The 15082-nt window shown below is 37.9% G+C and overlaps 3 protein-coding genes across 4 annotated transcripts in view; 1 reads left to right on the top strand and 2 right to left on the bottom strand.

The window, feature by feature from the left end:
• Positions 1–15082, top strand: part of rb1 (retinoblastoma 1) — a 37366-nt gene that overhangs the window by 6386 nt on the left and 15898 nt on the right. For both annotated transcript variants that reach the window (XM_077233135.1, XM_077233134.1), the window contains exons 12-17: positions 888–975; positions 1084–1200; positions 1874–1930; positions 2026–2057; positions 2169–2245; positions 2396–2619. In XM_077233135.1, coding sequence (XP_077089250.1) covers positions 888–975; positions 1084–1200; positions 1874–1930; positions 2026–2057; positions 2169–2245; positions 2396–2619 — 595 coding nt within the window. The remainder of the gene's footprint in view (positions 1–887; positions 976–1083; positions 1201–1873; positions 1931–2025; positions 2058–2168; positions 2246–2395; positions 2620–15082) is intronic.
• LOC143740956 (lysophosphatidic acid receptor 6) lies at positions 2996–4008 on the bottom strand. Its single transcript, XM_077233138.1, has one exon. It carries the CDS (start codon positions 3950–3952, stop codon positions 2996–2998), a length of 957 nt encoding a protein of 318 aa, XP_077089253.1. The 5' UTR covers positions 3953–4008.
• On the bottom strand, positions 11411–13942 carry lpar6b (lysophosphatidic acid receptor 6b). The gene has a single exon (XM_077233136.1). It carries the CDS (start codon positions 13249–13251, stop codon positions 12196–12198), a length of 1056 nt encoding a protein of 351 aa, XP_077089251.1. The 5' UTR covers positions 13252–13942; the 3' UTR covers positions 11411–12195.

Here is a 15082-nt window from a genome sequence, read left to right as displayed (position 1 = left end):
ACTAAAGATTTAGGTGTCAAATAAATGCCGTTCTTCAGAACTTTCTATTTAGCAAAAATCTTCTAATAAGAAATGTTTTTTGAGCACCAAATCAGCATATTAGAACGATTTCTGAAGGATCCCAAACCTTTCTTGAAGAAAAGCAGCTTGGGAATTTTCTCACTAGAAATTAGGGTCACAGTCATTTGTATGGTATTATGTGCACCCAGCAGTTTTATAATACTCTAAGCTTATGCCTAACATCACATGATGGGATTCCCTCTGAGATCTGGTTTTGGTGTTTTCACATGGGCCCTAAAGCTCTGCCCGGTTGCATAAAGCACCATACGTTTTTCCCATAAGTTTGAGACTTAAAGCGTGATTTACCCTCAGCTAAGGGGATGACTTAAGGGTGTTGCATATAATCCCTTAAATGGTTCTCTTAGGTAAGGGAAACCATTAAGTGTTTCACGACAGAGACCCAGGTTTTTACGATATAAAATTCAATTGCTGCCATGGACACGTTATTGGTTTATACAGATAGCTGTAAGTTTCACAGAAAACAGCATGACATGGACCAGAGAAGGGACCAAACGAGACAGAAACTCAAATTGATAGTTTACTCAATTGAAAATTCTGTCATCAGACTCACCCTCATGTCGGTCTAAACCCATAAGACTTTCATTCATCTTTAGCAACAAATAAAGATATTTTTAATATTCGCTCATCATTTCTGTCCATTTATTGAAAGACATAAAAGTAATCCATATGATTCAGACTGTTTCTGAAGCTCAAACGTGTGCGCAGGCGCAAGAACCAATGAGGTTTGAACTTCCCTTAACCATATAAGATGTGCTTTATGTGTTTATATGTTAAAAAACTCATGTTCCCTGGTTGTGTTTCTCCAGGGCTGCAATGAACTCCATACAGCAGCTCAGAGTTGATCTCACCTCAGCTAGTGACCAGCCCTCAAGCAATCTCCTAGTCTATTACAAGGTATTTCCTTTAAAAAAATAAAACTATTTCCTAGACAGGATGGCTGGTCTTACATTACACAGAAACAAAGTAATATGTCATATGCTTTATTTTGAATGTGTTTGTCAGAACTGCACTGTTGACCCATCAGAAGAGATCAGGAAGAGGGTTGAGGAGCTGGGTCAGGTCTTCATCCAGAGGTTTGCACAGGCTGTGGGCCAGCACTGTGAGGGACTCGGGAGAAAGGTACTGCCAGCTGTTTATTTATTTTTTACATTTATTGCCATCATTCTGATAAGGCTGCAAATAATCAGTCTGATTTAAATAGGATAATATCAGGCCTTTTTTAATTTCTTATTCATCGTATACCTGATTCATTTGAAGCATGTACGATTCTAGATTGCAGCTTTAGAGCGAATGCTGCAGATATTTCAGCGGTAAAAGTTCCAATGTTTGTGAATCCATAAATTACTCCCTATATATCTGTAATTGATTAGACAAGTGCTATATTTATTGCAACTTTCAGAAATTCACTACTCTTTGGGGTCAGTAAAAAAAAAATTTATACTTTTCAACATTGATGATATCAAATGTTTCTTGAGCAACAAATTAACATATTAGAATGATTTCTGAAGGATCATGTGACACTGAAGACTGGAGTAATGATGCTGAAAATTCAGCTTTACCATCATAGAAATTATATTTTTATATATATATATATATATATATATAAATTGAAAACCAGTATTTTAAATTGTATTGATGTTACAGTTTTCCCTCTATTTTTGATCATATAAATCCAGCCTTAGTGAGCATACATCATTTTTCAACAAAAAAAAAATCGTACAGACCCCAAACTTGCTCAGTATTGTAGGTTATGTACAACAAAGGGACACAGTTTTTGTGTGTGTGTTTTCAGCGGTTTAATCTTGGTGCCCAGCTCTACTACAAAGTCATGGAGTCAATGCTTAAATCGGTAAGCCTTGTAAAACACCGATATACATTTTACATGCTTTCATTTACATGCTTTTCATATTTATGTAATTTTATTGCCACGTGTTTTATTTTTAGGAGGAGAAGAGATTGTCAGTACAGAATTTCAGGTAAAAACAATGAGCATCTTCTCAGATCATTAACTGTCATTTATCAGATCATTATGGTCATAAATCTATAAAATGTACACTGACAATTAATCATGTCACTTCCTTTTTTAGTAAACTTCTCAACAATGCAGCATTTCATACCTCGTTGCTTGCATGCGCCCTGGAAGTTGTAATGGCAACTTATGTTGGTAAGTATTTTTTGGCATACTTGGCATTTACACTTTTTTTTCTTAAACTCATAGTGTTACCCATAGTCACCCTTTTAGTTTCAGTTTGTAGATTGCATTTAAGACAGAATTAGATTATATGCGTTAACCACACGTCGTTTCCTTTTTCAGGGAACTCCTTAAAGAATGGAGGTTTTGGCAGCTCAGGGGCCAGCGATTCCATTGAAACTGATCTGTGCTTCCCCTGGATCTTGGACGTCTTCCAGCTGCCTGCTTTCAACTTCTACAAGGTGATAGAGAGCTTCATCAAAGCCGAGCCCACCCTGAAGCACGACATGATGAAGCACCTGGAGCAGTGCGAACATGTTATCATGGAGAGCCTTGCGTGGAGAGCGGTGAGTAAAGGCCTCATTATGCTTCTGCGTCAACTCCACGGCGTAGCTACGCCGTCACTCCTACGGCGTCGTGGCCGTTTTATGGTTCTGCGTCAGGTTGAGTTGCATCGCGGTGCATCTGACCAATCACAGCCCTTGTGGTCTGCGTCGCCTCGACGCGTAGTTAAAAATTTTTGGAGGTGCACGTCGAGCTACGGCGGAGGGGTTCGCGGCGACGCAGAGGGGTCTGCGGGGGGACGCCGTCGATTCGACGCAGAAGCATAAAACAGGCTTAACTGTCTGTTTCCGTTCATGTTGATTGTTTCATCCACTGAATCATCTGTTTAGCAAGCATTCAGCTTATTTTAGCAACTAGTTACGTTGCTGAGCAAACGCCTCATTGACTAGCACTGCCTCTACTGCCGGCTGGCTCTTTGTGCACCAGGCTGCTGGAAAAGTAGTAAATGAGGGGGTTTAAGCAGCAATTGGTGCTGGCCAGCGAGAGCACTACGGGATGGAGAGCTTTAGTGACTTGAGCAAGTCCACAGCTGTGCACTAGGGCCACCTGAGTGAGAGTGTAACCCAGTAGATTGAGGTGGTAAGGGGTGAAGCAAAGGAAAAAGACCAACAGGACCCAGTAGATGACGGTGAGTGTGCGTCGGTGCCGGATCTTCCTGCGGTGAGGCAGCCTGCGGAGCACACGGAGTATGCTGCAGTAGCTGAACAGCAGGAGCAGTGCGGGCAGCAAGTAGGCCATTTGCACCAGGCTGAGAGCAGCTAAAATAATAGTACGGTGGCGTTTGGAAGAAGGATCCATAAGGCACGACTTGTGCCGTCGGGATGCCGCCGAATGCAGGAATGGTAGAGCGAGGCTGAGGGCTAGGACCAGGCACCAGATCCCGGCGCTGAGCATGCGGGCAGTGCGGACCTTCCTCAGGTGCTGAAGTAGAGGGTTAACCACAGCAAAGTAGCGGTCTACTCCAATACAAACCAGGAAGAAGATTCCTCCATATAGACTGATGTACTTCAACGTGAAGGTCATCTGACAGAAAGCAGCTCCTGGAGACCAGTCGCTGGTGCGGTTGGAGGTGGCGGCTTTGTTGTGGTAATAATAGATGCGCAGGGGGAGGGAGATCACGAAGATGATGTCCGCAGCAGCCAGGTTGGCCATGTAGACGGCGGTGCTGGTGAACGTTCGAGGCATGCGGCAGAAACGCCGTAGCGCTGTGGCATTGCTGACTACACCGAATATAAAGATTAAGGTGTAGGAGATCTTGTAGTAGGTGAAACGGTAGCTGGTGTCCACCGTGCAGTTGGCTTGAATAGACGTGTATGTTGTGTTATGGAGATCCATGATCACTCGCGGCTTGGGTCGCACTCGATTGTATCAATCAAAACCTTTTCATACAGTCACCTGAAACTGTAAAAGGAAATTTGAAAAGTTACAACTTCCTCTTCATATAAAGTGAACCACCTGCTCTCACATGGACATAATCATCTAGGACAGGTATGTCTATATGACCTGGGTTTATGAAATGGAAAGGTAAAGTGATTGAATTATGACAGAGGAGGGTTTAATTTAAAAGGCCGCCGATGCTGCTTGTAAAAGACTGTAGAAGTTTCATTAATGGTAAACTACCTGTTATTTATACACTGTAAATGTGCACATTTAAACTTATGCGTAGTCTTATGCATGTTAAATCAATTGAAAAAAAATAATTGTGTCTTCAATACTTAAGAATAATTTCAGAAATGTTTAGGTATGGATATAAAGACAGCATAAAATAATCCATATTACTAATTTAATGTATCAACAAATTTTTTATGTTTAAAACCCGAGTTAATTATATAAATCGAGCTTCTTTTTAAAATGTTATTTGACTCAATATACTGCTTGTTAAATGCTATCCCTAGTGGGAAAAAAGTACTTTATTGTATTTGAAATATATTCTCTTTTTCAATTGTACATTGCAAATATACTAAAAATGTTTTATTATCTTTAAATATATTAGAAGTATATAAGCATCATGCTTATACCTATTTTCACAATACAACTTTTAACACGCTTTAAAATATTGTACTTTAGTATATTTTCGAGAAATATATTTTAGAAAAAAATACTTGAAGTGAAAATTCAGTTTATTTTTTGAAAAGTGTTTTTATTTGCACTTTATTAAAAATATATGAAATGATCATTGTAACGATGCATTGAAAGTATACTTTCAAAATACATTATAATATTCAATAGTACTTTGTACAAAGTATAGCTACGTTTTTTATTCGTCTTAGCCTCGTGGGCAAGTGCAATAAAGTACACTTTAATATCACTAAGTATATGCCTGTGTAGGGACTAAGTACATGCTTGATTAAAGTATACTAAGTATACTTGAAGTTGGTCCAATTTAGTACACAAAAGTACACTAAATAAACTTAAAGTTATGCTTTACTACAGTTGAATTACAACTAAAATATACTTAGTACAAAATTAGTTTTCAAAATAGCACACTTCAAGTTAACTAATCATTAACACACTTGAAGTATACTGATAATTAGTCTGGCTGCAAGTACACTTAGCATTTTTTTTCTACAGGGATGTATTAACAGAAATGCACATATAGTGGTAGTTTTAGTTAGAAAAAGTTTTTTTTTATTTTTTTTTTATTGAGTGTGTAAAGGAAGAGACTAACAGAAACTGATAACATCATGCATCAACAATTATTCCATGAAGAATGCATTATCTAAATTTTAGATGGCACAGATAAAATACATGGAATAAACTTACCGTTTTGCTTCATCTCATCCATTTTTATCTGAATCTTCTCTGTGATCTCTCTTGGCTCCGCTCTGTTCGCTTTCAGGCTTGAGTGAAGGTGTCTTTAACAGGTATTAAGGTAATATATTGTCACACTAAATCAATAAACGTGTGTGTGTTTGCATGTGCCATATATCTGTTCAGATCTGGATGGGGGTGAGTGGATTTATTATTAAGATAGTAGTTCAGCTCTGGATACAGATGTACTGTACTTGAAATGGTTGGCACAAAACGCATTTACAGCCTGAACCTTTTGTAAATCATCCTGACAAGATGATATCTAACTGGCTTACATAAATATGAAGTTTTGTTGAAATCACAAAATAGGATTTAGTGTAGTGGTGTGTTATCTGTTGTCAACTAAGAATCACTCTTGAATGCTGAAATCCGTCCCTTCAAACCTTGTTTATTTCATCTAACAAACAGATAATGAGGACTCGTGTACAGTGTTGGGAACGTTACTTTAAAAAAGTAATTGGTTATAGTTACTCACTACTTGTTCCAAAAAGTAACTGAGTTAGTAACTGAATTACTCTATAATAAAAGTAACTTGTTACCAGGGAAAGTAACTATTTGCGTTACTGTTAAAAAAAAGTTGACAAGTCAGTTGAAATGAGTAGAACAGACAGGTGTTTGTACATAACTTTCGATATTTATTGCACGTCGACAGACAGCAAGAGGTTTATCCTGCAATTCTGCAGATAAGTAAACCGTTACACCATATAAAGTGCATTTAACTCTAGCAAATGAAATCAAACTCTCTCAACCTGAGACAACTGGTCAAGTAAACAACCTGTAAGCTACTTCCAAGTGTTTTGTTCACAACAAAAGTAAACTTTTAAACAACAAATAAAAAAAACTGTGTTTAACTCTGGGTGTTTGATTTATTTAAGCAAGAATAAGACTACAATGTCAGACAACTGGTCTGGAATACATTCTGTAGCCTACTTCAAGTATTTTCTTCAAAAGTAAAGAGTTAAATAATGTGTTTAAATAATGAGTTAAATAATGTGTTTAATAAGTGTGTTTGCAGTAACTGTAGCAAATTAAATATTTCAAACTCTAACAACGCCATGCGTTGCCATTTAATTCGCTATTAACTCTTTGGGGTCGCCGATCACGCCGGCGTGATCAAGTTACATGACCAGTTTAAGACGTTGAAGCATAAAAACAAAGTCACGTTGAGCGCTGCCGTCCACTTCTGTCGAAAGTGCTGGCTTGAAATTCTGTTACTTTTTGTTTTGTGTTGATAGACCAAGTAAAAACGGAGATATGATCATTTAAACTTTATATAAACAAATATTGACGCGTTCGTAAAAGAACGCCAGATGTGATACTACAGGCGTTGCATTTATTCTAATAACTTCGTCGGTTTTTGTCATAAAACAAAACGGAGAAAAATGTGTGAATCTGCTGACTCTGCTCTTCAGGCTGCACGTTTTAGGGAATGGAGGAGGAGCCAACTGAGCAAAAAAGTGAAATTGAAAGGCAGAGGATTTACGGAGTTGACAAAGAGAGACATATATACGGTTATATATATATCATGTATAGAGCGATATTATTGCTAGTTTTTGGAAGAGTTTGAGTAGATTTTGAGAGTAGTTTAGGAGTAGTTTAGGTAGTTTAGGAGTAGATTTAGATAAACTGTTTTGAGGAGTGGCACAGATAAAAAATTAAATTAAATAAAAAACACCTGATATTTGTGGTTAATACTTGTATGTATAGTTTGATTTTGTGTTAATTTTACCTTTTGTATGGTATATTTGCACTATTGAGGAACCCCTCTTACTCAAGGAATGAAAGCCCTGTAATGTAGCTATCCGTGCAATTGTACATGAAGTGTTTTGTAGAGTTTCTAAGCAAAAAAGTAAAGAAAAAACGCCTATTCCCATACCTCCTTTTTGTGATATATAGTTTCACTTTATCTCAATTTTACATTTTTTATTTTGTATTTGCACTATTTGGTAACCCTCATACTCTAGGAATGCAATGCCTTAAATATAGCTCTCTGAATAATTGTGTAAATCATATTTTTTTTGTATATAGCTTGATTATATCTGAATTGTGCCTGTATATGTTGACATTTACAACTTGTGTTTACATTTTAAACCTTTTAAAATGCTTCATTGAGCATGCTTGTGGTTTTTGTAGTAGAAAAGCTATCATTTTTCTATTCGGATCTTGTGTTTTTTGTGTGATTTTGGGTCCAGTATGTTGATACAGTACATCAAAGTGAAAAACTAATTGTCTGGTCATATAGGTGATGTTGTGCTGAAAAAAATAATACCAAACATTGGTATGGTAAACATTTGTTTATGTGGCAAAATTAAAAAAAAAAAAAAAAGCACTCAAAAACGGCCAAAATAGCCCAAGACTCCGAAGGGTTAAATAAGAGATCTAGCGCTAAAATGTTTTGTTTTTTAACAAGCTGAGCGCTCGTTGCCGCGGCGATCGGTTGCATGGATACAGTGTTCTCTTGTGGCTCGCGGTCTTCACTCGGACACGCGCTTCAATCTATCGCCGTTGTGGAGACTCTCTATTCATTCAAGTGAAATCACAAAATAAAATGCACACAAACGTGTCCCTGTTTGATAGACTGTAACCACTGATGAACATATTGAGTTTTGATGAGAGAGAAAAAAAACTATACGTCGGCGGATTCGAAGCCGTAACCTCTGACAGGCTTGGCAACAGGTCTACCACTAGACCATTAAAGAGCTCAAACAAATATTGCGGATCGATGTATTTATTTACAGATTGAGCAGAGAGGCTGCACAGTTTGACAAGTTTGTACGCAGCACTTCTCAAAATGCACTTCCGAATGCGTCTCTGTCCCCAGCACATTTCAAACCAAGCTGACGCCTGTGGTAACGCACCACATTTAACGTCCAGTAACGTTAACGGCGTTGTAGCGACGGTAAAAGTAATTAGTTAAATTAGCACGTTACTGAAAAAATAACGTTGTTACCTAACGCCGTTTAAAAGAACACTGTTATTTACACTGTTTGTTATTCCAAACACTGCTCGTGTAGCACTTAGAGCAGCATGCAGCAGCAATGTACGACGCTGAGAAAGATAAAGGATAAAATCAACGTAAAGAAACCTACTTAAAGAAAATAATTAATAAAACATACGCGTTTCCATCTGTAGTCTTACAAATTTATTAAATGTCTAATTTAGGTTCAACAGTATTTTAACTGAGAAAGTTCACTCAAGTGTTTAACATTTGGAGGCATAGATGATGACGTTAACTTTTTGTTAATTCTCAAGAACAGCTGGGCTTTGTTTTCTCTATGGTAATGCCAGTCTTAGGAATCTCCGAGAACAGGTTGACTTTACAGCTGCCTTCTGTCTTTTATTTACCTGCTTAGCATTCAGAAGCTCTAAATTACACTGTCATACTAATGTTATCAGGTTTGAGGAATATCCGGGAACGGGCTGACTTCTGTCTTTTATTTACCTGCTTAGCATTCAGAGGCTCTGATTTACACTGTCATGCTGATCTCTATGTAAAATCCCTCCCCCTTGAAAGGAATAAAACACTGTTTTTTAAGCCAGGAACACACCAAGCCGACGCCGACGAACTAGCGCTGATGAAAGCCGACTGTGTTGTCGCCTCGCGTCGGGGTAAAAAGCTCTACTTGATCACACCGAGAGAACTACTGCCGACTGTTAGATAGAATTTGCGTTCTGCGCCTGCGTGTAAATGAGACTACTGTCTATTTCTGCAGATATATTCATCTATATTCGACATTCAAAAAGAGAAACCGACGCTGCAGGCTGCAGATAACGTAACATAAACCATAAACAAAGCAGTGTGTGCTTACCGTTTTGAATATCAATCCTGTTAAACACTTTCTTTATTCGACTCCACTCATGTTAATATTTAAATATTTGCCAAGGAACACTCATGTAAGATGACGTAACATAACAGCAGCCTTCTATCTGTACCGTTTTGACTTCTTTGCTCTCTGTTTTGCTATTATTCTCGTGCACTGACTCGTTCACTAAGCTGAACAGCCAATCAGAGTTCCCTCACTCACCGACGGCCCGACGCCCCGACGCCGATTCAACATGTCGAATTGGCCGTTACAAAGCCGACGAGGACCAATTTCAGCCGACGGTGCGGAGCACACTGAGAAAACTTAGTCAGCCGACGCACAAAAACTGCCCGGCGGCCGACCGTCGGCTTGGTGTGTTCCTGCCTTTAGCTATTGAGTTAGACTTGGGAAGACTACAGCGATGTCACAGCAATAAAGAACTCCGCTTAAAAGATACCCCCAAGTCTCCTGGTCTTCGCTTCTCAGTTTTCTAGTCTTAAGAAGAAAAAGGTTTACAACACATCACAGAGGGACTTAAAGTCACAATTACAGCTGTATAACGTATCAAACAATGAGTTACAAGAAATACGGCCTTATTAAATCAGCACGTAAACTTGTGACCTACTGCTGTGAATGCTCATGCTGACTGGGAGCTGTCAAAAACTGAAGAATTTTTTGTAATTTCGTCGTGTGTGTGTGTGTGTGAGACCTTGTGCCACGAGATCCCTCAAAACCAAAATGTGACGCGATTTCTCATTGAGTAAGTAGATGTCTTGCGATATCGCCATGACGGAGCGTGAGGGTGAAATTAGCATAGAATATGCCACCGCTACATTCACATTACATTATGGGCACCGCCTTCACTGTCGTACTGTAACGTCTGAAGAACGACAGACAAGGGAGGCTCCGTGTCTGAACCTTTAATTAGAACGCAAGAACAACTGTATACAGACGCACCAGCCTAACTCACTCACTCATTTCTCTCTATCCGGCCTTTTTCCGTACTCACTCAACCCCATAACTGCAATTTCACAACAATTAAAAAGAGTCTGTGCGCTAAAGTACTTTGATTATGGTTGCACTTGAACTTATTGTTTGCACTTAAGACTAAGAAGAAACTGTTATTTATTTTTGTTATTTATACTTTTAATTTCTATGTTCAATTTGTGGAAAGGAGTTAAATTAGGTCACATACAGCCTCAATCAGAAGATCTGAAAGCTCATAATTCATGTACAGTAAGGTCTGAAGAGACTCATGTGAAATCATACAGGAGAAAAGGCAGTCAGTTGAGTATGTGGCAAAACCTTTTACAGTGCTTGTATATTGTGGTCTTTATGAATAGGAATTATCAAATGCATTGAAAGTAGAACTGAAATGACATTCATTACCAGATTATTAGTTAAAACATTTCAAGTTGCACCTGCAAACAATTTTCCAGTCATGAATTTTGTCACTGAGGATTTCTATAAAATATTGTCCAAAAAATTTTTTGAGAAGTGTCTCGTCACACCCATAACTTACAGAAATCGCTTTATTCAGAAATGCAGCTTGTTTTTCATTCACAAGCTTTAAGATGGAACAGTCTTGGCCAGTGTTACACCGACTTAGGCTTCTTGGTTGTGTGTGTGTGTGTGTGTGTGTGTGTGTGCATGTGCGCCTGCCTGCCTGCCTGTGTGTGTGCCTGCCTGCCTGCCTATCACATACTGTTTAAAATGCCCTTCAAGGTACAATTCGAGAGCATGGCCCCTAGGCATGCGAGGAATGAGTGTAATTCAGCATGGCTCGTTCAGACCTGTTCAACACTCCTGAAATGCAATTTCAGTTTCAATTTTGATTTGAGTTATTCAGTTCCATCATGTTATATTGTAAAAACTGTATTTAAAAAAAAAGGTTATTTAAAAATAAAATGAGAGCTTATAAAAATCAGGAATCGTCATGTACAAAAAAGACTGAAAATAACAAAACACTGCTTGATCTACTGTTGGGTAAATCTCTAACCGCATAAAATATGGCACACCCTGCAGACCTCTTCGTCATCAGCTTAATTTCTTACAATGACAAACCCTGATATAATCTGTTGACCAAATTCTTTGTGGGTCGCTCCCTTTTCCTCTCACTGTTTGTCCTCAAACTGAGCGGATGTAATGGAATAATTAAGTATAATTGTGGCTCGGAAAATTTTATTGGAACCTTTATTTTTACCACAGTGGCATTTATGTTACAAGAGAGTTTTGGTAAACATAAACTAGAGGTTTAATGAATTATTTAATAGTCATTAGTACATTTAAATGTAAAACAAAACAGACACTTTACAAGGTTAAATTAGTTGACATTAGTTAATGCAAGAGCTAAAATGAAATAACAATGTACAATACAGTAGCCACAAGTTTTACAGCATTTATTAATCTGGGTTAATGTTGTTCTTTTTTTATTTATACATTTTGTATAAATTAACAATGTATTTTGAACAAACATGAATTAACAATGAACAACAGTATTTGTCTTTATAAACTAACATTAACCTGGAATATTGAATGTTGTAAAAAAAAAAAAACTTGATGATAACTGATGATACCTAATCCATTAACTAATGTTCAATTAATCTCCTTGTAAAGTGCTCTTGTTTAGACTCTTCTAATGTGAAGCAAAACAATTTGAGGCTTATTTCGTTGAAATGTAGCACTTAGTCCAGAAATACTGTTTTTCTGGTTCAGGTCACAGTCAAATTCACTTGTTTTACAATTTCAAGATCACCAATCCATTAAGGCAGATGTTATTGTTTGGGTTGTAAACATACATCCATTGTAGCACCAAAAATATACTTATATATTTTTGCAGTCAGCAGTCTTCAGTTAGTCATCAGTCAAATATATCCTGTGCCAACCAATTGCTAACATTGGCTGAATATGTCAGATAAGAATTTGGTATAAAATTGGTATAAAAATAACAGTACAAAACTTTGTTTAAATTGTAGACTCTTCAATTATGAATTTAGCTTTTAAAGATATGATTTTATTCATCGAATTGCTTCTGTTATTATCGGTGTCAACTGTGTTGTTTAATGTGTTTTTGCGGACAGCGTAAGACTTGCGTTTAATAGAGTTCTGAATCGTCTCAGAGGTGAAGTAATAGATCACTGGGTCAAAACAACAGTTGGTCACAGAAATGCAGAACGCGATTGGATAAATCGTCCGGACCACTGACTCCACAGTGCAGTTCGTAATAACCTGACTTCTGACCAGGGTGTAGAAGACTAGATTGACATTGTACGGGATAAAGCAAAAACAGAAAATTAACAAGTGCACTGCAATCATACGCAAGATCTTGGCCTTGTTCAGCTGCCCTCCACGGTTGATGCACTCTGGGTTTCGTAAAGTCTGCAGGACCCTCATAGAGCAGGTAAAGTTGATCATCAACGGAATCAAGAAGCCAACTGTCTCCATGCACACCACGACTTTTGATACCTTGGACTGCCACTGCGAATTTGAGTAGTTCTCAAAACAGTACGTTTTGTTGTTCGTTTTGTTGTTCGTGGATATGTCTATCGATGTGGTGTCCATCACAAACCCTGCGGTTAGGCCTCCCGACAGCAGAAGCACCCATATCACACAGCAGGCTATTCTAGCGTTGCGCTTGGTTCTCAATGTTTTAGATGCGAAGGGATGAACGATTGCCAGGAAGCGATCCACGCTGATGCACGTGAGGAAGAGGATGCTGCCATACATATTGGTGTAGAACAAGGCCACTGAGATTTGGCAGAGTGCTTTACCAAAAGGCCACTCGCGATTGATGAAGTAGAACGTCCTGAAAGGCATGCTGAAGACAAAGAGAGTATCCGAGGCCACAAGGTTCATCATGTACGTCGTGGTCTCGTTGCGCATTTTCAGTCTGCATACAAAAATGTACATGGCCATCATGTTGAAGAGAAGCCCGAGAATAAAGACGATACTGAAAACAGAGCTGTACAACACGTATTTAAAAGCATCATCGATGGCGCAACTATCGTTATCGGTCATCATTAATGTTTTGAGTTTGGTTTAAAAGGAGTCCGTTTTTTGTGTTGCTTTCAAAGGTCAGAACCACAACATAAATTCCATGGAGATTCATGATAGAGTATACAAATCCAGTCTGTATAAAATTCACAGGGCTCACTCAAGAAGCCTCTTACCATTCAGATGTTGCGTAATCCTACTGTCAATGTGCAACGGAAGTTCACACGTAAACATTTGCATTAACAAGCCGCATTTGATTACCTTTTTTCAATTCTCAACAAGGTTTGATGGAAGATTCGTTTGTGTTTGCTTCAATGAATAGCTGCCTTGTTATCACAGGAAGTTGTTTGTAGTTGTTTGCTCTTCAAATCTGAAGTTCCAAGGTGCTCGCAAGATTTGTGATACTAATAAGACTTCAATCTTTACCCTTTGAGTAGTTTGTCCATAGCCTGTTGATTTTCTTCACAAAAAAAGCGACAAGATATTTCCATAAATCAGCCCAGTTTTGCTTTCAGTGTCTTGTTCCTCCTCGTGGCTTCCCTTCACTGTGACTTGATCTTCTTTGTCTCTTCAAGATCATAGTCGTCACTTTGTTGTAGCAGTGTGAGGTATTTAGTACCTGATCTGCTGTTCAATCTCTAGTTTACACAATGAGATGTGGATCAATGTGGAGGACAGGAAAGCAGATGAGAAGGTGGGGCTGAGGTTAAAGCACCTCCTCTGTAAATGTTCATCTATAGCTCCCTCGTTCCTCCCTCTTGCACGTAACACACTTTCAGAATGAGTTTCTATACACCGTTCACACGTTATTGGTTTGAATACCCAGTGAATGATGTTTAAGCATATTACAGTCTAGCAACATTTCTTTAATATTAAAGATATGATCTCAATTATTTCCTGTTAAATCACATTTGTTAACTATTAAATGCTTTCACTTTTTATGATCTCTTAATTATTTGTTAACCTATACTGGGTGAATAAAAAAAAACTTAATAGTGAGAACAGTCTTTCAAAGACTGATTCTTTCTTTCATTAAGTAAAATGGATGTTGTATGTATGAAGATTAACATAGACTTTTGCTTTCCTGTTCCAACCCCCTTACAATGGAAATGTGAAATTCCTAAAGGCAGAGAGGTGCTGATAGTGATCAAAGCCTGTAGGCCAAGATGTGTGTACATCGGGGGTCTGCTAATTATCACACCTTTAGTACGGTGGGGGAAGTTGTCATCTTCTGATTGGTTAGTTTGAATGTCTCACATTTGGGTCAAGGAAGGGATAAAAGAAGATTTTAACTGTTGCTCTGGGCTGTTCTTTTCTCTCAACTTGTTTGTCAGAGCTGTGTGCACGTGCGTGCGTGCGTGCATGCGTGCGTGTGTGTGTGTGTTATGTAACAGCATATTGCTCATTGATATACAAAGAGGGATTGTCGGTCCAAAGTTTACATGTTTAACTCAATGTGACATCACGCATACAACACAATATGCAAACTCTGAGCGTGTAAATCAAGTGTTGAGAGTTGATTTACTGTTTATTTGAATAAAATTCATAGAAAGCTTGCATATAAATTAGCAGGTGTTTTAGAATTTTCTTTCTTATTTTAAGTTAACTCTTTGATGCATTATTAAATAACCAAGAAAAAAATATTTTATAGATTTTATATAAAAAGTTTATTTCAAAGCTTTGTAAGTATTATTTTAAATGATCACCATTTATTTCCTTTATTTAATAAGTTATTTATTGCAAAAAATGTCTTGATTTACATGCAGACATAATCATGAGGTTTTGGGTGTAAATGAAGTTCTTCGATGAATTAAATGAATGGATTAATTGATCAAATAGTGTTCAAATGAAATGAAAA

This window comes from Siphateles boraxobius, unplaced genomic scaffold (assembly GCF_051911475.1).
Source record: "Siphateles boraxobius isolate OS27281-9 unplaced genomic scaffold, OSU_SipBor_1 18, whole genome shotgun sequence".
Taxonomy (NCBI): Eukaryota; Metazoa; Chordata; class Actinopteri; order Cypriniformes; family Leuciscidae; genus Siphateles; species Siphateles boraxobius.
The sequence above is the reverse complement of the archived record's forward strand: the minus strand, read 5'-3'. Positions and strand labels throughout refer to the sequence as shown.

Excerpts from the sequence above, each read along its gene's own strand:
- LOC143740956 (XM_077233138.1), bottom strand. The coding sequence starts at position 3,952 with ATGGATCTCCATAACACAACATACACGTCTATTCAAGCCAACTGCACG.
- lpar6b (XM_077233136.1), bottom strand. The coding sequence starts at position 13,251 with ATGATGACCGATAACGATAGTTGCGCCATCGATGATGCTTTTAAATAC.